Source organism: Aethina tumida, chromosome 2 (genome assembly GCF_024364675.1).
Source record: "Aethina tumida isolate Nest 87 chromosome 2, icAetTumi1.1, whole genome shotgun sequence".
NCBI classification, from domain to species: Eukaryota; Metazoa; Arthropoda; class Insecta; order Coleoptera; family Nitidulidae; genus Aethina; species Aethina tumida.
The window spans coordinates 3,609,622-3,632,414 of record NC_065436.1 but is presented as its reverse complement, the minus strand read 5'-3'; the positions used below and the strand labels follow the sequence as shown (position 1 = coordinate 3,632,414).

At 27.6% G+C, this 22,793-nt stretch overlaps 1 protein-coding gene across 1 annotated transcript; it reads left to right on the top strand.

Moving 5' to 3' along the window:
- Positions 1–4,592: 4,592 nt before the first annotated feature.
- On the top strand, positions 4,593–5,359 carry LOC109604919 (aly/REF export factor 2-like). Its single transcript, XM_020021474.2, has one exon. The coding sequence runs from the start codon at positions 4,652–4,654 to the stop codon at positions 5,357–5,359; it is 708 nt and encodes a 235-aa protein (XP_019877033.2). The 5' UTR covers positions 4,593–4,651.
- Positions 5,360–22,793: the final 17,434 nt, after the last annotated feature.

The following is a 22,793-nucleotide window of genomic DNA, read 5'->3' as shown; positions in this document are numbered from 1 at the left end:
AAAATAAATGATACCTTGTAAAATAAGTGATTTGTCTTGTGTCTTGTCTACCATTGCACAATAAAAGTAATTTGGTTCAATAGTTCCTTCGAGAGATAGATTGATGAAGATTTTAATCATTGATCATATTATTAAAAAAACATTTCTACATTGGAAAAACTAAAATATCTTTATAGAAACAATAAAAAGCTTTTTCTTAGAAGGTGTACTTAAAAATAAATGGTACCTTGTAAAATATGTGATTGGTCTTGTGACTTGTCTATCATTGCACAATAAAAGTAATTTTGTTCACTAGTTCCTTCGAGAGATAGATTGATGAAGTTTGTAATCATTGATTATATTATTAAAAAGACATTTCCACATTGGAAGAGACTAAAATATCTTTATAGAAACAATAAAAAGCTTTTTCTTAGAAGGTGTACTTAAAAATAAGTGGTACCTTGTAAAATATGTGATTTGTCTTGTGACTTGTCTATCATTGCACAGTAAAAGTAATTTGGTTCAATAGTTCCTTCGAGAGATAGATTGATGAAGATTTTAATCATTGATTATATTATTAAAAAGGCATTTCTACAATGGAAAAGACTAAAATATCTTTATAGAAACAATAAAAAGCTTTTTCTTAGAAGGTGTACTTAGAAATAAATGGTACCTTGTAAAATATGTGATTGGTCTTGTGACTTATCTACCATTGCACAATAAAAGTAATTTTGTTCACTAGTTCCTTCGAGAGATAGATTGATGAAGTTTGTAATCATTGATTATATTATTAAAAAGACATTTCCACATTGGAAGAGACTAAAATATCTTTATAGAAACAATAAAAAGCTTTTTCTTAGAAGGTGTACTTAAAAATAAGTGGTACCTTGTAAAATATGTGATTTGTTTTGTGACTTGTCTATCATTGCACAATAAAAGTAATTTGGTTCAATAGTTCCTTCGAGAGATAGATTGATGAAGATTTTAATCATTGATTACACTAAAAAGAAGACATTTCTACATTGGAAAAGACTAAAATATCTTTATAGAAACAATAAAAACCTTCTTCTTAGAAGGTGTACTTAAAAATAAATAGTACCTTGTAAAATTAATGTTTTGTCTTGTGTCTTGTCTGCCATTGAACAATAAAAGTAACTTGGTTCAATAGTTCTAGAAGGTTCAAGCGATAGACTGATGAAGTTTCTAATCATTGATTAAATTACTAAGAAGATATTTCCACATTGGAAAAGACTAAAACAGATTTATAGAAACAATAAAAACCTCTTCTTAGAAGAAGTACTTAAAAATAAATGATACCTTGTAAAATAAGTGATTTGTCTTGTGTCTTGTCAGCCACTGTACAATAAAAGTAACTTGGTTCAATAGTTCTGTCAAAAGATAGATTGATGAAGTTTGTAATCATTGATTATAATATTAAGAAGACATTTCTACATTAGAAAAGACTAAAATATCTTTATAGAAACAATAAAAAGCTTCTTCTTAGAAGGTGTACTTAAAAATAAATGGTACCTTGTAAAATTAATGTTTTGTCTTGTGTCTTGTCTGCCATTGAACAATAAAAGTAACTTGGTTCAATAGTTCTAGAAGGTTCAAGCGATAGACTGATGAAGTTTCTAATCATTGATTAAATTACTAAGAAGATATTTCCACATTGGAAAAGACTAAAACAGATTTATAGAAACAATAAAAACCTCTTCTTAGAAGAAGTACTTAAAAATAAATGATACCTTGTAAAATAAGTGATTTGTCTTGTGTCTTGTCTGCCACTGTACAATAAAAGTAACTTGGTTCAATAGTTCTGTCAAAAGATAGATTGATGAAGTTTGTAATCATTGATTATATTATTAAAAAGACATTTCTACATTGGAAGAGACTAAAATATCTTTATAGAAACAATAAAAAGCTTTTTCTTAGAAGGTGTACTTAAAAATAAATGATACCTTGTAAAATAAGTGATTTGTCTTGTGTCTTGTCAGCCACTGTACAATAAAAGTAACTTGGTTCAATAGTTCTGTCAAAAGATAGATTGATGAAGTTTGTAATCATTGATTATAATATTAAGAAGACATTTCTACATTAGAAAAGACTAAAATATCTTTATAGAAACAATAAAAAGCTTCTTCTTAGAAGGTGTACTTAAAAATAAATGGTACCTTGTAAAATTAATGTTTTGTCTTGTGTCTTGTCTGCCATTGAACAATAAAAGTAACTTGGTTCAATAGTTCTAGAAGGTTCAAGCGATAGACTGATGAAGTTTCTAATCATTGATTAAATTACTAAGAAGATATTTCCACATTGGAAAAGACTAAAACAGATTTATAGAAACAATAAAAACCTCTTCTTAGAAGAAGTACTTAAAAATAAATGATACCTTGTAAAATAAGTGATTTGTCTTGTGTTTTGTCTGCCACTGTACAATAAAAGTAACTTGGTTCAATAGTTCTGTCAAAAGATAGATTGATGAAGTTTGTAATCATTGATTATATTATTAAAAAGACATTTCTACATTGGAAGAGACTAAAATATCTTTATAGAAACAATAAAAAGCTTTTTCTTAGAAGGTGTACTTAAAAATAAATGGTACCTTGTAAAATATGTGATTTGTCTTGTGACTTGTCTATCATTGCACAATAAAAGTAATTTGGTTCAATAGTTCCTTCGAGAGATAGATTGATGAAGATTTTAATCATTGATTATATTATTAAAAAGACATTTCCACATTGGAAGAGACTAAAATATCTTTATAGAAACAATAAAAAGCTTTTTCTTAGAAGAAATGGTACCTTGTAAAATATGTGATTGGTCTTGTGACTTGTCTATCATTGCACAATAAAAGTAATTTTGTTCACTAGTTCCTTCGAGAGATAGATTGATGAAGTTTGTAATCATTGATTATATTATTAAAAAGACATTTCTACATTGGAAGAGACTAAAATATCTTTATAGAAACAATAAAAAGCTTTTTCTTAGAAGGTGTACTTAAAAATAAATGGTACCTTGTAAAATATGTGTTTTGTCTTGTGACTTGTCTATCATTGCACAATAAAAGTAATTTGGTTCAATAGTTCCTTCGAGAGATAGATTGATGAAGATTTTTATCATTGATTATATTATTAAAAAGACATTTCTACATTGGAAAAGACTAAAATATCTTTATAGAAACAATAAAAAGCTTTTTATTAGAAGGTGTACTTAAAAATAAATGGTACCTTGTAAAATATGTGATTGGTCTTGTGACTTATCTACCATTGCACAATAAAAGTAATTTTGTTCACTAGTTCTTTCGAGAGATAGATTGATGAAGTTTGTAATCATTGATTATATTATTAAAAAGACATTTCTACATTGGAAGAGACTAAAATATCTTTATAGAAACAATAAAAAGCTTTTTCTTAGAAGGTGTACTTAAAAATAAGTGGTACCTTGTAAAATATGTGATTTGTCTTGTGACTTGTCTATCATTGCACAATAAAAGTAATTTGGTTCAATAGTTCCTTCGAGAGATAGATTGATGAAGATTTTAATCATTGATTACACTAAAAAGAAGACATTTCTACATTGGAAAAGACTAAAACAGATTTATAGAAACAATAAAATACTTCTTCGTAACAAGGTCCTCCTAATATTTTCATCAATGATGATGATAGAACTACGGAACTACGTTACTTTTATAGTACCAGACAAGACACAAAAAATGATTAGAATCTTCATCAAGTTTTCTCTTGATAGGAATACGGAACCACGTTACTTTTACAGTGCCAGACAAGACACAACAATTGATTAGATTCTTCATCAAGTTTTCTATTGGTAGAACCAAGGAACCACTTCATCTAAAGTCAAAAATATGTAACATACTATAGAAAATGACTAACTTCATTTTACACATTGTTTTTTCCTTATTATAAACAGCAATTTCTGCTTAAACATTCGCACACTTATCAGTCATTTAATAATAACTCACCTGGAATCCAGCGCAGCAGTAAAGCGGTGCGCATTATTTATGTTTTAAATTATTATGCGTGCCGTTCTGTGCGTTTTCTAAACGGCGACCGGTGGTTTTGTTTGAAATGCGTCCGTCTTCAATGGTACACGTTTAACAGCAATTATTATTATTTTTTGTATTATTGACGTGTTCTGATTTAAATTTAATGGTCGATGGCGATGTAGAAGTCGATAATTACCCGTAATTAAGAGGCACTGGACTAAAATACGAATCGATAGTTCACAAAGTGTGGTATTCCAGATTTTACAATCTAGTCAGCGTTTAATTTTTGCCTCCGTTAGTAAACGGTTTCATTGAATTGTAAATGTTTTAAGTGGTTCTAAATTTAATCGAAAGCATTTATTAATTAATTAATTTTAATTAAAAATTATCCAAGTATTTAATCACAGATCAGTATGTAGGTATATTCTCAATTTGATGGGAATTCCCACGAAATTTCAATTAAATTGTATTTAAATATTACTCACAAAATTAGATTATCTGAATATTATTTACCTATGTTCTTACCTAAACCTGTATAAAAATTGAGTTTTACATCCTTTATCGTCACTCACCTCACCATCCGAATTGTTATCATCGTACCATCCAAGTTTTCATCACCAAATCAAAATAATTTATAGTACAACTGATTTAATCATTGCAAGAACCATGATGAACAAAGAGGAGATGTCCCTAGAAGAAATCATCAAGACCACAAGGAATCAAAACAAGAACAAAGGTGGAAAAGGAACCACCTTTAAACCAAAGCCAAACGTAACCAAACAAGGGAAAGTTGTGAAGAAAAACGTCCACTCACCAGCTACATTTAAGAAAAAATTACAGAACCCCAAGTGGCAAATGGCATTTAATAAAATGCACCAGAACCTCGGTGAATTCAAGATCACAGTCTCCAACCTTCATTCCAAAGTGAGCGACAGAGATATCAAAGACCTGTTTTCGGAGTTTGGCCCTATTAAAAGTTCGGCCGTTCACTACAACCAACAAGGCGTTTCCTTAAAGAGTGCCCACGTCATCTTCCACACCAAAGAAGCAGCCTCAAAGGCATGGAAGACCTACAACGGCGTACCATTAGATGGAATACCAATGCGTATTGAAACCTCCGGACCTCAGTCTTTTGGTCAACTGGAGAGGAAACCGAAGGCACTGAAGGGAAGTAACAACGGAGTGGCTTCGTGGAAGGTGAAGCCGTCGTTTAATGGAAAACCCAACAAAGTAGGACCTTGGAAAGGGCATAAAGTAACTGACAAGTTTTCGCAGAAGAAAAAATTTGTCGCAAAGAAGGGGAAATGTGTTAAGAAGCCGACAGCTGATGATTTAGATGCTGAATTAGATGCTTATAATATGAAAAGAGTTTAATTCTTGTGTGTAGATGTTATATATCATATTAATAAAAAATATGAATAAATTATTATATTTCATTTTCCTGAGCATTATGATTTAGTAGTAGAAAGACAATTTATACCTTGTAAACTCTCTGGTATTGTGAAATACCATATTTCCATCTAGAGAAAATTTTTATAAAGTTTCTAATTATTGATTATATTACTTAGAAGACATTGCAAAAGACTAAAACAGATTTATATAACAATAGAAAAACCTCTTCTTAGCAATGTCTTATCAATATTTGAAGTTTTCTCTTGGTAGAACCAAGGAACCACTTCATCTGAAGAATATTAAGAAGACATTGACCACATTGGTTCTAAAACAGATATTATCAGAACAATATAAAACGTCTTCTTAGAAGGTGTACCTACTTGAAGCCAAATGGTACCTTGTAAAATAAATGATTTGTCCTGTTGTGCCTTGTCTGGCATTGTAAAAGGCACAACTAATTCCCGGAACATTTGTTTTATATGGCTGAATTGTTGTTTGACCTTAAATGCACCTCTACAAAGTAATATTAACGCCATTTGATAAAATAATATAATATCAAATGGAATCGTCACCGACCATAAAATATATTCAACACACATATCGGTCGGCGGGAAAAAAATATTTATCCGTAATTCAGTGTATAAGTCAGATAATCACGTTGCTTTAACAGCGGCAATTACACGTAGATATAGTTTTTTTGAAAAAAAATTGCCCGCCACATATGGCTGAACAATTAACATTCTAGAATTTCCTTAATTGCCGCCGTCTTAAAAATTCTATTGGTATTGGTATTTTATTGGAGATTTTTTCCCCTTTACTTTACAAATAAGTTTGCTTAAAAAGTTTATTACGATTTATTTCCTTGTGAGTGGAAAAAGACAACGATACCAGCTCGAATCGATGGGATAACATAAAAACAACACTGAACTTATATGATTATTGGGTCAATGCAACTTACGACTTTGGTAGAGGCTGTGTTCACGGTAAGAGGCACGAAGAATGTGAAAAACACTACCACCGCCAAGAATTCGAGTCGAGATTCATATTAAATACATACACAAATCGTTTACACGGCGATATGGACTTTCACAATCTGTTAAACGGTTTAAAACACATATTTCACATGATAAACCGACGTTTTTTCTACATTCTCATACTTTAATAGCGTTTATCTCTTATAATTGGTCTTGTGGATTCACTTTCAGCGAAAATTTTCACCACCTTTTATGAAATTGAAAGAAAGCTTTTATTATTAACACTTGGAAGTTACTAGATTACAATTTTTTATTATTTGCAATTAAATAATAAAATTACCACTGTAAAAATGGATGAAAAAATTAGGATTCGTAATGATTCATAAATCTTCGATGTGAAAGGATTAATCAGTATTGTCTTCTGTCAGTTGTTCATCATTTCCAAATTAAGAAGATTTCAGTTATCTGCAGAGGAGCTCTCAAAAGCAAACATCATTTAAATATTTTTCTTTAATATTTCTAAATCAATTTGTAATGAATCCTCAAAGATGAAGGGGTTAATCAATATTGTCTTAAGTGAGTTGATCATCATCTCCAAAATAAGAAGATTTCAGTTATCTACAGAAGAGCTCTCAGAAGCAAATATTATTTAAATATTTTTCTATAATTATTCTATATCTATTTGTAATAAATTTTCGAAGATGAAAGGGATAATCAGTATTGTCTTCTGTCAGTTGTTCATCATTTCCAAATTAAGAAGATTTCAGTTATCTGCAGAGGAGCTCTCAAAAGCAAACATCATTTAAATATTTTTCTTTAATATTTCTAAATCAATTTGTAATGAATCCTCAAAGATGAAGGGGTTAATCAATATTGTCTTAAGTGAGTTGATCATCATCTCCAAAATAAGAAGATTTCAGTTATCTACAGAAGAGCTCTCAGAAGCAAATATTATTTAAATATTTTTCTATAATTATTCTATATCTATTTGTAATAAATTTTCGAAGATGAAAGGGATAATCAGTATTGTCTTCTGTCAGTTGTTCATCATTTCCAAATTAAGAAGATTTCAGTTATCTGCAGAGGAGCTCTCAAAAGCAAACATCATTTAAATATTTTTCTTTAATATTTCTACATCAATTTGTAATGAATCCTCAAACATGAAGGGGTTAATCAATATTGTCTTCGGTGAGTTGATCATCATCTCCAAATTAAGAAGTTTTCAGTTATCTAAGAAAAACTCTCAGAAGCAATTATTATTTAAATATTTTTCTATAATTATTCTATATCTATTTGAAATAAATTTTCGAAGATGAAAGGGATAATCAGTATTGTCTTTTGTCAGTTGTTCATCATTTCCAAATTAAGAAGATTTCAGTTATCTGCAGAGGAGCTCTCAAAAGCAAACATCATTTAAATATTTTTCTTTAATATTTCTACATCAATTTGTAATGAATCCTCAAAGATGAAGGAGTTAATCAATATTGTTTTCGGTGAGTTGATCATCATCTCCAAATTAAGAAGATTTCAGTTATCTACAGAAGAGCTCTCAGAAACAAATATTATTTAAATATATTTCTATAATTATTCTATATCTATTTGTAATAAATTTTCGAAGATTAAAGGGATAATCAGTATTGTCTTCTGTCAGTTGTTCATCACTTCCAAATTAAGAAGATTTCAGTTATCTGCAGAGGAGCTCTCAAAAGCAAACATCATTTAAATATTTTTCTTTAATATTTCTACATCAATTTGTAATGAATCCTCAAAGATGAAGGGGTTAATCAATATTGTCTTCGGTGAGTTGATCATCATCTCCAAATTAAGAAGATTTCAGTTATCTACAGAAGAGCTCTCAGAAGCAAATATTATTTAAATATTTTTCTATAATTATTCTATATCTATTTGTAATAAATTTTCGACGATGAAAGGGATAATCAGTATTGTCTTCTATCAGTTGTTCATCATTTCCCAATTAAGAAGATTTCAGTTATCTGCAGAGGAGCTCTCAGAAGCAAACATCATTTAAATAATTTTCTTTAATATTTCTACATCAATTTGTAATGAATCCTCAAAGATGAAGGGGTTAATCAATATTGTCTTTGTTGATTTGATCATCATCTCCAAATTAAGAAGATTTCAGTTATCTACAGAAGAGCTCTCAGAAGCAAGTATTATTTAAATATTTTTCTATAATTACTCTATATCTATTTGTAATAAATTTTCGAAGATTAAAGGGATAATCAGTATTGTCTTCTGTCAGTTGTTCATCATTTCCAAATTAAGAAGATTTCAGTTATCTGCAGAGGAGCTCTCAAAAGCAAACATCATTTAAATATTTTTCTTTAATATTTCTACATCAATTTGTAATGAATCCTCAAAGATGAAGGGATTAATCAATATTGTCTTCGGTGAGTTGATCATCATCTCCAAATTAAGAAGTTTTCAGTTATCTACAGAAAAACTCTCAGAAGCAATTATTATTTAAATATTTTTCTATAATTATTCTATATCTATTTGTAATAAATTTTCGAAGATTAAAGGGATAATCAGTATTGTTTTCTGTCAGTTGTTCATCATTTCCAAATTAAGAAGATTTCAGTTATCTGCAGAGGAGCTCTCAGAAGCAAACATCATTTAAATATTTTTCTTTAATATTACTACATCAATTTGTAATGAATCCTCAAAGATGAAGGGGTTAATCAATATTGTTTTCGGTGAGTTGATCATCATCTCCAAATTAAGAAGATTTCAGTTATCTACAGAAGAGCTCTCAGAAGCAAATATTATTTAAATATTTTTCTATAATTATTCTATGTCTATTTGTAATAAATTTTCGAAGATTAAAGGGATAATCAGCATTGTTTTCTGTCAGTTGTTCATCATTTCCAAATTAAGAAAATTTCAGTTATCTGCAGAGGAGCTCTCAGAAGCAAACATCATTTAAATAATTTTCTTTAATATTTCTACATCAATTTGTAATGAATCCTCAAAGATGAAGGGGTTAATCAATATTGTCTTTGTTGAGTTGATCATCATTTCCAAATTAAGAAGATTTCAGTTATCCACAGAAAAACTCTCAGAAGCAAGTATTATTTAAATATTTTTCTATAATTATTCTATATCTATTTGTAATAAATTTTCGAAGATTAAAGGGATTCAGCATTGTTTTCTGTCAGTTGTTCATCATTTCCAAATTAAGAAGATTTCAGTTATCTGCAGAGGAGCTCTCAGAAGCAAACATGATTTAAATATTTTTCTTTAATATTACTACATCAATTTGTAATGAATCCTCAAAGATGAAGGGGTTAATCAATATTGTTTTCGGTGAGTTGATCATCATCTCCAAATTAAGAAGATTTCAGTTATCTACAGAAGAGCTCTCAGAAGCAAATATTACTTAAATATTTTTCTATAATTATTCTATATCTATTTGTAATAAATTTTTGAAGATGAAAGAGATAATCAGTATTGTCTTCTGTCAGTTGTTCATCATTTCCAAATTAAGAAGATTTCAGTTATCTGCAGAGGAGCTCTCAGAAGCAAACATCATTTAAATATTTTTCTTTAATATTTCCACATCAATTTGTAATGAATCCTCAAAGATGAAGGGGTTAATCAATATTGTCTTAAGTGAGTTGATCATCATCTCCAAATTAAGAAGATTTCAGTTATCTACAGAAGAGCTCTCAGAAGCAAATATTATTTAAATATTTTTCTATAATTATTCTATATCTATTTGTAATAAATTTTCGAAGATTAAAGGGATAATCAGTATTGTTTTCTGTCAGTTGTTCATCATTTCCAAATTAAGAAGATTTCAGTTATTTGCAGAAGAGCACTCAGAAGCAAACATCATTTAAATATGTTTTTTTTAATATTTCTACATCTATTTGTAATGAATCCTCAAAGATGAAGGGGTTAATCAATATTGTCTTTGTTGAGTTGATCATCATTTCCAAATTAAGAAGATTTCAGTTATCTACAGGAAAACTCTCAGAAGCAAGTATTATTTAAATATTTTTCTATAATTATTCTATATCTATTTGTAATAAATTTTCGAAGATTAAAGGGATAATCAGTATTGTTTTCTGTCAGTTGTTCATCATTTCCAAATTAAGAAGATTTCAGTTATCTGCAGAGGAGCTCTCAGAAGCAAACATCATTTAAATATTTTTCTTTAATATTTCTACATCAATTTGTAATGAATTCTCAAAGATGAAGGGGTTAATCAATATTGTCTTCGGTGAGTTGATCATCATCTCCAAATTAAGAAGATTTCAGTTATCTACAGAAGAGCTCTCAGAAGCATATATTATTTAAATATTTTTCTATAATTATTCTATATCTATTTGTAATAAATTTTCGAAGATTAAAGGGATAATCAGTATTGTTTTCTGTCAGTTGTTCATCATTTCCAAATTAAGAAGATTTCAGTTATCTGCAGAGGAGCTCTCAAAAGCAAACATCATTTAAATATTTTTCTTTAATATTTCTACATCAATTTGTAATGAATCCTCAAAGATGAAGGGGTTAATCAATATTGTCTTCGGTGAGTTGATCATCATCTCCAAATTAAGAAGATTTCAGTTATCTACAGAAGAGCTCTCAGAAACAAATATTATTTAAATATATTTCTATAATTATTCTATATCTATTTGTAATAAATTTTCGAAGATTAAAGGGATAATCAGTATTGTTTTCTGTCAGTTGTTCATCATTTCCAAATTAAGAAGATTTCAGTTATCTGCAGAGGAGCTCTCAGAAGCAAACATCATTTAAATAATTTTCTTTAATATTTCTACATCAATTTATAATGAATCCTCAAAGATGAAGGGGTTAATCAATATTGTCTTTGTTAAGTTGATCATCATCTCCAAATTAAGAAGATTTCAGTTATCTACAGAAGAGCTCTCAGAAGCATATATTATTTAAATATTTTTCTATAATTATTCTATATCTATTTGTAATAAATTTTCGAAGATTAAAGGGATAATCAGTATTGTTTTCTGTCAGTTGTTCATCATTTCCAAATTAAGAAGATTTCAGTTATCTGCAGAGGAGCTCTCAGAAGCAAACATCATTTAAATATTTTTCTTTAATATTTCTACATCAATTTGTAATGAATTCTCAAAGATGAAGGGGTTAATCAATATTGTTTTCGGTGAGTTGATCATCATCTCCAAATTAAGAAGATTTCAGTTATCTACAGAAGAGCTCTCAGAAGCATATATTATTTAAATATTTTTCTATAATTATTCTATATCTATTTGTAATAAATTTTCGAAGATTAAAGGGATAATCAGTATTGTTTTCTGTCAGTTGTTCATCATTTCCAAATTAAGAAGATTTCAGTTATCTGCAGAGGAGCTCTCAGAAGCAAACATCATTTAAATAATTTTCTTTAATATTTCTACATCTATTTGTAATGAATCCTCAAAGATGAAGGGGTTAATCAATATTGTCTTTGTTGAGTTGATCATCATTTCCAAATTAAGAAGATTTCAGTTATCCACAGAAAAACTCTCAGAAGCAAGTATTATTTAAATATTTTTCTATAATTATTCTATATCTATTTGTAATAAATTTTCGAAGATTAAAGGGATAATCAGCATTGTTTTCTGTCAGTTGTTCATCATTTCCAAATTAAGAAGATTTCAGTTATCTGCAAAGGAGCTCTCAGAAGCAAACATGATTTAAATATTTTTCTTTAATATTACTACATCAATTTGTAATGAATCCTCAAAGATGAAGGGGTTAATCAATATTGTTTTCGGTGAGTTGATCATCATCTCCAAATTAAGAAGATTTCAGTTATCTACAGAAGAGCTCTCAGAAGCAAATATTACTTAAATATTTTTCTATAATTATTCTATATCTATTTGTAATAAATTTTTGAAGATGAAAGAGATAATCAGTATTGTCTTCTGTCAGTTGTTCATCATTTCCAAATTAAGAAAATTTCAGTTATCTGCAGAGGAGCTTTCAAAAGCAAACATCATTTAAATATTTTTCTTTAATATTTCTACATCAATTTGTAATGAATCCTCAAAGATGAAGGAGTTAATCAATATTGTTTTCGGTGAGTTGATCATCATCTCCAAATTAAGAAGATTTCAGTTATCTACAGAAGAGCTCTCAGAAGCAAATATTATTTAAATATTTTTCTATAATTATTCTATATCTATTTGTAATAAATTTTCGAAGATTAAAGGGATAATCAGCATTGTTTTCTGTCAGTTGTTCATCATTTCCAAATTAAGAAGATTTCAGTTATCTGCAGAGGAGCTCTCAGAAGCAAACATCATTTAAATATTTTTCTTTAATATTTCTACATCAATTTGTAATGAATCCTCAAAGATGAAGGGGTTAATCAATATTGTCTTTGTTGAGTTGATCATCATCTCCAAATTAAGAAGATTTCAGTTATCTACAGAAGAGCTCTCAGAAGCAAATATTACTTAAATATTTTTCTATAATTATTCTATATCTATTTGTAATAAATTTTCGACGATGAAAGGGATAATCAGTATTGTCTTCTATCAGTTGTTCATCATTTCCAAATTAAGAAGATTTCAGTTATCTGCAGAGGAGCTCTCAGAAGCAAACATCATTTAAATAATTTTCTTTAATATTTCTACATCAATTTGTAATGAATCCTCAAAGATGAAGGGGTTAATCAATATTGTCTTAAGTGAGTTGATCATCATCTCCAAATTAAGAAGATTTCAGTTATCTACAGAAGAGCTCTCAGAAGCAAATATTATTTAAATATTTTTCTATAATTATTCTATATCTATTTGTAATAAATTTTCGAAGATTAAAGGGATAATCAGTATTGTTTTCTGTCAGTTGTTCATCATTTCCAAATTAAGAAGATTTCAGTTATTTGCAGAAGAGCACTCAGAAGCAAACATCATTTAAATATGTTTCTTTAATATTTCTACATCTATTTGTAATGAATCCTCAAAGATGAAGGGGTTAATCAATATTGTCTTTGTTGAGTTGATCATCATCTCTAAATTAAGAAGATTTCAGTTATCTACAGAAGAGCTCTCAGAAGCAAATATTATTTGAATATTTTACTATAATTATTATATATCTATTTGTAATAAATTTTCGAAGATTAAAGAGATAATCAGTATTGTCTTCTCTCAGTTGTTCATCATTTCCAAATTAAGAAGATTTCAGTTATCTGCAGAGGAGTTCTCAGAAGCAAACATCATTTAAATATTTTTCTTTAATATTTCTACATCTATTTGTTATAAATCCTCAAAGATGGAGGGAGCTCTCAGAAGCAAACATTGATTATCTCTCTTAACTTTGATGATTTATTACAACCAGTAGATAATACAGGCATATTATATTTTTTGTAAAACTCAAACAATTCTTAAAGCACACGGACAAAGTTGGCAAACTGTGTTTGCCGTTTACAAAGGCTCCGTTTAAGTATGTACAAAACATGGTGTTCAACAGTAAGTACAGTCAATTTCCCTAAGCGACTCCCAAGAGAAAATGCACTTGAACATCGCCGATCTGTAAAAGCATCTATGCATGGAATTGTATGCGTTCGAAATGTTTTGTTACGCTTTTAGGATTAATAAGGCGTATAATGTGAGATATTAACATTTTGCGTCATTTACTTAATCAACACCGCTTATTATCCGGTTCGAGTTATTTGTTTTTGTAATCGAGATATTACGGACAGTCCGTGACGGTAATTGATTTAAATTGCACTGGAAGTTAATTCGTTGCTGATTGGATCAGCGAGATTTTGTTGCTCTTCTTCCCATAAATTATCCTTAAACACCTTATAATTATTTACGTTCATTACACGAACCTCTTTCTGAATTAACGCCTATTAAAACTAATAATATTAGTACTGTTTACGTCAATAAGCAAATAAAAGAAGGGACAAAAGTACGTTACATCTTGACACCAAAATATTTACATAAAGTGTACCTGAAAGAAGATAATGGGCGTTGTTTTTTGTATCCGAAGCCGATGATACCATTAATCAAGTCGTCGATGCATTAAATAACACGAACGTGGCTCTCCTTACAAATAAAAACAATAAAGACACCCATTTGTAATGCAGAACCCTAATTAGGGATGAACTGGCGTGTGCCCGAATCGTTACGGAACAGAACAACATATGGCTCAACCAGTAACGATGTAACCCCATTCGAAATGGGCAAAAGGTTAATAAGCTGTTTGATTTTTTTTTTGTTAACCTCGTGTTTTTTTCGAGGGGTGGCAAATTGATATGAAAATTGATATATAATGACTTTTATTGCTGTTATTTTGTTTATGGTTCAATAGTTGAGGTGAATCAGATGAGCTGATGGTCTTCAAGTTTTAATTTTTCGTTTGCGATTTATGATTATTGCCGTTTTGAGAGGACCATATGATGTGGTCTTTAAATTTATTATAATTATTTTGGTAATAAAATAGCAATATGACCAAATATGTCTGCCATCAATTTTTGGATGCAACATTATTGAAACCTTAAAACTTTATAGGCAATAAATAGTTGAGAACTTCCTCATTAGATTCTAAAACTGTGTTTGATTGTGATATTGATTCTACGACAAAACAAGTAAAAAGTTACTCTTTTATAGTTAAAATAAAAGCACACATGTTTGCCATCAATTTTTAGGGTGTAACAATATGGAAACCTTAAAACTTTATTGGCAATAAATACTTTGGAATTTCTTCATTAGATTCTAAAACTGTTTTTAATCGTGATATTGATTCTTCCACAACACAAGTAAAAAAATACTCTTTTACAGTTAAAATCAAACCAAACATGTCTGCCATCAATTTTTGTATGTAACATTGTTGAAACCTTAAAACTGTATAGGCAATAAATACTTTGGAACTTTCTCATTAGATTCTAAAACTGTTTTTGATTGTGATATTGATTCTTCAACAAAAGAAGTCTAAAAGTTCTCCTTTACAGTTAAAATCAAACCAAACATATATGTTATCAATTTTTGGATGTAACTTTATTGAAACCTTAAAACTTTATAGGCAATAAATACTTTGAAACTTTCTCATTAGATTCTAAAACTGTTTTTGATTGTGATATTGATTCTTCAACAAAACAAGTCTAAAAGTTCTCCTTTACAGTTAAAATCAAACCAAACATATATGTTATCAATTTTTGGATGTAACTTTATTGAAACCTTAAAACTTTATAGGCAATAAATACTTTGGAACTCCCTCATTAGGTTCTAAAACTGTTTTTGATTGTGATATTGATTCTTCGACAAAACAAGTCAAAAAGTACTCCTTTACAGTTAAAATCAAACCAAACATATATGTTATCAATTTTTGAATGTAACTTTACTGAAACTTTAAAACTTTATAGACAATAAATACTTTGGAACTTCCTCATTAGATTCTAAAACTGTTTTTGATTGTGATATTGATTCGTCGATAAAACAAGTCAAAAAGTACTACTTTACAGTTAAAATCAAATCAAACATATTTGCTATCAACTTTTGGATGTAACTTTATTGAAACCTTAAAAATTTTAGGCAATAAATACTTTGGAACTTCCTCATTAGATTCTAAAACTTTTTTTGATTGTGATATTGATTCGTCGACAAAACAAGTCAAAAAGTACTCCTTTACAGTTAAAATCAAACCAAACATATCTGCCATCAATTTTTGGATGTAACTTTATTGAAACCTTAAAACTTTATAGGCAATAAATACCTTGGAACTTCCTCATTAGATTTTAAAACTATTTTTGATTGTGATATTGATTCTTCGACAAAACAAGTCTAAAAGTACTCTTTTACAGTTAAAATCAAACCAAATATATCTGCCATCAATTTTTGGATGTAACTTTATTGAAATCTTAAAACTTTATAGGCAATAAATACTTTGGAACTTCCTCATTAGATCCTAAAACTGTTTTTGATTGTGATACTGATTCTAGGACAAAACAAGTCAAAAAGTACTCCTTTACAGTTAAAATCAAACCAAACATATCTGCCATCAATTTTTGGATGTAACTTTATTGAAACCTTAAACTTTATAGGCAATAAATACTTTGGAACTTCCTCATTAGATTCTAAAACTGTTTTGGATCGTGAAATTGATTCTTCTACAAAATAAGTCAAAAAGTACTCCTTTACAGTTAAAATCAAACCAAACATATATGTTATCAATTTTTGTATGTAACTTTATTGAAACCTTAAAACTTTATAGGTAATAAATATTTTGGAACTTCTTCATTAGATTCTAAAACTGTTTTTGATTGTGATATTGATTCTTCGACAAAACAAGTCAAAAAGTACTTCTTTACAGTTAAAATCAAACCAAAAATATGTGCTATCAATTTTTGGATATAACTTTATTGAAACCTTAAAACTTTATAGGCAATAAATACTTTGGAACTTCTTCATTAAGTTCTAAAATTGATTTTGTCATTGATACTGATTTATTAACAGTGATAAATATAAAGATATAAAATATAAAACTACTAATTTAATTTTAATTTTTATTAATAGAAAATCTTCTAAATAAAATTTGTTTATTAATTTATTTTTATTAATTACAGTGATGATATATTTTATGATCCTTTGAATTTTGATTCTATGGTATCTTTTTCTTTGTATTTTATCCTTAGTAATCATAAAATATTTAAAAATCTCGATTTCTATCAATCAAATAAGAAAAGAAATTAATCACGATTTAATTTAGCTCCAATGAACACACCCAGCCACCATCAACAATGCCCGAAAAACCTTCCAATAAAAGAAATGTGATTTGCAGAATACAAATTGACATAATCTGTTAAGAACACAAAACAACTGAGCCCCATACAGTAGTTTCAAGGGGCGAGCAATCACATCAAGTGAAAAGGTAACAAAACTCATTGGGTTATATTTCGTTACAGATTTAATGTGATCTCATTGTTGAATGGCTCTAACTGTGACCGGTTAAATTGTCGTGGATTCGGTGTGAGCACACAAAGAGCTCGTGCTTTCGATTTTGGTCAAATGAGTTATGTAACTTAAGAATTGTCAGTGGTGTAGATGAGGCTAATTCCATGTGGAATGTTTCAGTGCTTGGCTCAAAAATAAATCACCTTCCAAAGGTTGTATTAAAGGCTCCAATAGTACGAAAACTAATCTAATATATAAAATGATTTTAGTAAGTTTTAATAATTCTAATTGGCTAGAATAAAAATGTTACGCCCCTGCTGAACAAACCATAAATTGGACATGCTGATTTAGTAATTTATATTAAAATACCAGTGAATATTTGTGATCAGAACACGTTACAATTCGAATTCAAAACTTACGTGCCGCCAGGCCGCAAGCCTTTGGTCATGTTGAATGAAGAACCACAGGTAGCATACTACCGGCACTATTGATGGTCAAGTCTTAAATGATATATCCTAAAATATGCGTTTAGAATGCTGAAATTATCGCTTTGCGGCAGACGCAAAACCACACGCCACAAAGACTTTATATATTTGCCGACAATGGGTGTTGGACTCTTGTTTACAATATCGAAATATGATTTAGAAAAAATTCTTTGCTAGTGGAATGGAGTGCTTTATAATATTTATATTATTTGAAGGCGAAGCAATAACCCTTCGTACATAATTAGATTTTAACTGTAAAAGAGTATTTTTAACTTGTGTTGTCGAATAATCAATATCACGATTAAAAACAGTTTTAGAATCTAATGAAGGAGTTAATAAAAATAATCTAATAAATAGAAATCTACAACAAATAGTAATTGTTTTTTTAGTTTGGTCATGAACTTCAACAATCTGATTTGATCTGACATAAACTAATCTAATTTCATCTAACCTATTCTAAGGTTTAACCTAAATTAGCCTTTTGTAAGTTAACACAACCTAAATTTTATCCAACTAATACTTATCACTGTTAATAAATATATTTGTGTCTTTAAACCTAATCTAAACATGTTTAACTTAACCTAACCTAAAATATCTGTATTTCGAAGGTTTTTTACTAACAAATATTATAATTAAATTAATTATTAATAGTTTTGTAAGCTAACTTAACCTAACCTACCTTAATTATTGACGAACAAATATTAAAATTAAATTAACTTTTAATAGCTTATCATTTTTATTAAATACATACCTTTGGGTCTTTTTATTATACATTACAACAATAAACATAACCTCTTCTAGTCAGGGTTAACCTAACCTAACCTAACTAATTAGCTAACTAGCCAACTCAATCTAATCTATCTTAAATTAAAATTGGTAGTTTTATATTTTATATATTTATATTTGATGTTATCAAATTTTGATCATTATTTTGATTTGATCTCACATAATCTAATTTAATTTAATATAACCTAATCTAATCAAGTTTAACCTAACCTAACTTTTTCTAAGTTAACTTAACCTATCGTAACTTAACGATATTTAAAAGATTTTTAACTAACATAAATTAAAAATAAATTACTTAATTAGAATTAGTAGATTTATAATTTATATATTTATACTTATTATTGGAAAAAAATATATAATTTTATTATATTATATTATTATACTATATTTCTACAATAAAAATAACACATATATTATATATATATATGACTACAATAAACATAACCTAATCTAATTTTATTTGACATAACCTATTTTAATTTAATCTAACCAAATATAACTTTAACTTAAACTAACCTAATGTAACTTTTTCTAAGTTAATTTAACCTACTCTAACTCAACTTTATTTATAAGATTTACAATTAACAAAAATTAATTAATTAGAATTGGTAGATTTATATTTATCGTTGTTAATAAGTATATGTTATTGTTTTTATTACACATCACAGTAGTAAACATAACCTAATTTAATTTAATCTAACTTAATCTAGTTTAACCTAACCTAACTTAACCCATCCCAACTAAACTTTATTTAAGAGATTTTCAACTAACAACAATTAAAATTAAATTATTTAATTAAAATTGGTAGATTTATATTTTTATATTTATCACTGAAAATAAATATATATTTTTATTATATATTATACATTACAACAATAAATATAACCTAATCTGATTTTATCTGACATAACCTATTTTAATTTAATCTAACCTAATCTACTCAAGTTTAACCTAACCCAACTTTTTCTAAGTTAACTTAACCTACTCTAACTTAATTTTATTTAAGAGATTTTCAACTAACAACAATTAAAATTAAATTATTTAATTAAAATTGGTTATATTTATTGTTGTAATGTATAATATATAATAAAAATATATTTTTATATTTATCACTGAAAATAAATATATATTTTTATTATATATTATACATTACAACAATAAATATAACCTAATCTGATTTTATCTGACATAACCTATTTTAATTTAATCTAACCTAATCTACTCAAGTTTAACCTAACCCAACTTTTTCTAAGTTAACTTAACCTACTCTAACTTAATTTTATTTAAGAGATTTTCAACTAACAACAATTAAAATTAAATTATTTAATTAAAATTGGTAGATTTATATTTTATATCTTTATACTTCACTCTTAATAAATATATATTTTTAATTTTTTTATACATCACAACAATAAACATAACCAACTTGATCTAATATAATCTAACCTAATCTACTCAGACTTAACCTAACCTAACTTTTGCTTTAAACTTATTTTAAAACTAACAAAATTTAATTTAAATTAATTAATTAAAGTTGGTAAATTCATCTTTTATTTTTTTTTATATTAATTATCATTATAAATTAACTTTTTTCATGTTTTTTATGAAATGAAATATTAAATATTCAAGTAAAATAAACGACTCAACAAGAAACATTTTCATAATTCATCATTAATTTGAAAATAACTAGCCACACACTAAGCAAAAGTTATTACATGTAATTATGTTAATACAAAATTAAAATATTTTATAAGCAGTAAGTGAAAACATAGTAAATAAATCTTTATTACGTTAATAACCAAGAAATCTGTTTTATTAATTACGAGTTTGAATGCTAATTGAATTACTCATTAAACCTATCGGGTTAATTACAACATAAAGGGTCAATAAATTTTAATACTTATAATATTTATTTATCTATATATATTTATTATAAAGAGTAAAAAAATAAAACATTAATTTACAAATCAAAGTGTATAGTTGTGGCTAAACGATTGGATCTTATCATTTCAACATTAAATTTTATTAACATAACTAATGAATGTAAATTACCTTTAGTCTCATCTTATTTTACAGATAAAAATTAATTAGAATAGTCATTAGTATAAATGCACAATTACGTATTAAAAAATGTGAAAATAGAAATAAATAAATCACGTACGGTCTTAAACGAGCCAAGTGTCTTAAAGCTTGTTATTGCCGTTCTTGTATTTGCTCAATTAATGGAGTTATAATTTTGCTCACTCGTTTTACACAATAATTAAGCAACTTGGACAAATGAAGTGGCTCGCTCAGACCAATTTCCAGTTTCCTCTTCAAGCTGTAGTATGTTATTAATATCCACCATAATTAGTTGAAGATGGTAGTTGACAAGTTTACAATTAAATGATTGTCGTTTCATTCATAATGTTAATACGTTAATAATGTGTGATTGGATGTTATGAATGAGCATTACCACGTAAAGTAATGTTGTTCTGTTGGTGAATTTCATTGATTTAAACAAACGTGCAACGTACAGGACTATTCAGGGGGTACGTGCAGGTAATTTATCTCCACTCCTGTGGCTGACATGTGTTCCGGCAGGCATCTCCTGAACGACCATCGACTGTTGGAAATCAGTATATAAATTATTTTTTTGGTTGCGTCGCTGACGCATAAAAATGAAAGCGACCCATTAAATGTGCACTGTGCATTGCGAAAATAAATTTTCTATTAGCTTAACAGCCAATGAAGCCCTCTCGAGTCGGGTTATGGACGGTGCTTCTGGAGTTGGTGTATTGAAATCGTCCATGTTTTTCTACCAACTGAAGACATTATTTAATTGTTTTATTGCACATTAGGCGAGCTGATACCCGCTTATAGAATGCCAATTCAGCATTACAGTCAAACTTGGATGCCGGTTTAATTTTATGGCTTAATCGTGCCAAGCGTTAATTAGCGTCAATTACTATTGTTTTTAGTGAGACTTGTTAAATATTTAAAGTTGTTGTGTTTACCACTGCCATTAATTGCTGCCTTTTTTTTTTAATGGTGCGCTTCGCTCAGCACAACTGTCAATGGTTGTGACTATGGGTGGTGCTTATCTGATCTGTCTGCTCCTTTTTTAGTTGGTCACTTTCAGTCTATTACTTTTCACTATTCACACAAAATTTTAAAAATTAGCTGATTTTTTTCAATTTTAAACTTATTAATATTCATAAAAAATTAATAACAACTCAAATATTTTAATATTTTATGGCGTAAGTACAACTGACCACAAATAAAATAATATTCCATCCTTTTTTCCAAGTCAAAAAAAGTATTCGATAAATAGACCTAAAAAAAAACGATGAGCAGTAATACTAGTATCCAGGACAGTACATACAAATCAGTAAATTTGTTTAACAACATTAAACATAGATATAAAAAATCCCAGGGAATAAAAATCCAATGTTTAAAAATATTCCATATTTTTGTCCATCAAGTTTATAAATTATATAATATATAATTGAATGTATTTTTTAAAAACATGTATTTTCTTTAAAATCACTCCAACTTATTCTTGGATTTTTGAATAGTTAATTGATTTGTTTTCATTGAATTATAAAACATTTTTAGTTAATAGCATAATAAAATATTCCATGCTTTTTTTCCATTACTGTATATCAAAATTAAAAAATATAATAAAAATTATTAATTTTTTGTTAATTATTTAATAAAATTGATTTAAAAGACATATATTATTTAATTTAAGACCAATTGCCTTTTTGAGACTTTTAACAAAATAAAAAAGTATTACAAAAAGCAGCAAAGAATAAATTATAGTATTAATTAATTAAAAAATGTTTACCCATTATTAAAAGCATGTATAAGTAAGAAAATAATAGCAAGTTGTAATTTCTATAAGTATAAAAAGGATTTTGGTTATTACTAAAACACTTTTTTTATTAATTATTATTATATTTTGACATGACATAATATAATATCATATTGAATATATTTTTTATAAATTATGTACTTGACTTATTCAGGCATTTTTGAAGAATATAAAAATATAAATAGATATTAAATTAATTAAATTATTATAAAATATTCCATACTTTTTTCCACCACTGTATATCAAAATTATAAAATATATTAAAAATTATTAATTTTTCATTAATTATTTAATAAAATTGAATGTAAAATTCATATATGTTATTATTTAATTTAAGACCAATTGGGTTTTTGAGATATTTAACAAAATAAAAAAAGTATTACAAATATTCCATATTTTTTCCACCACTATATA

Bases quoted from the DNA above. Each gene is read 5' to 3' on its own strand.
- LOC109604919 (XM_020021474.2), top strand. From the start codon at position 4,652: ATGATGAACAAAGAGGAGATGTCCCTAGAAGAAATCATCAAGACCACA.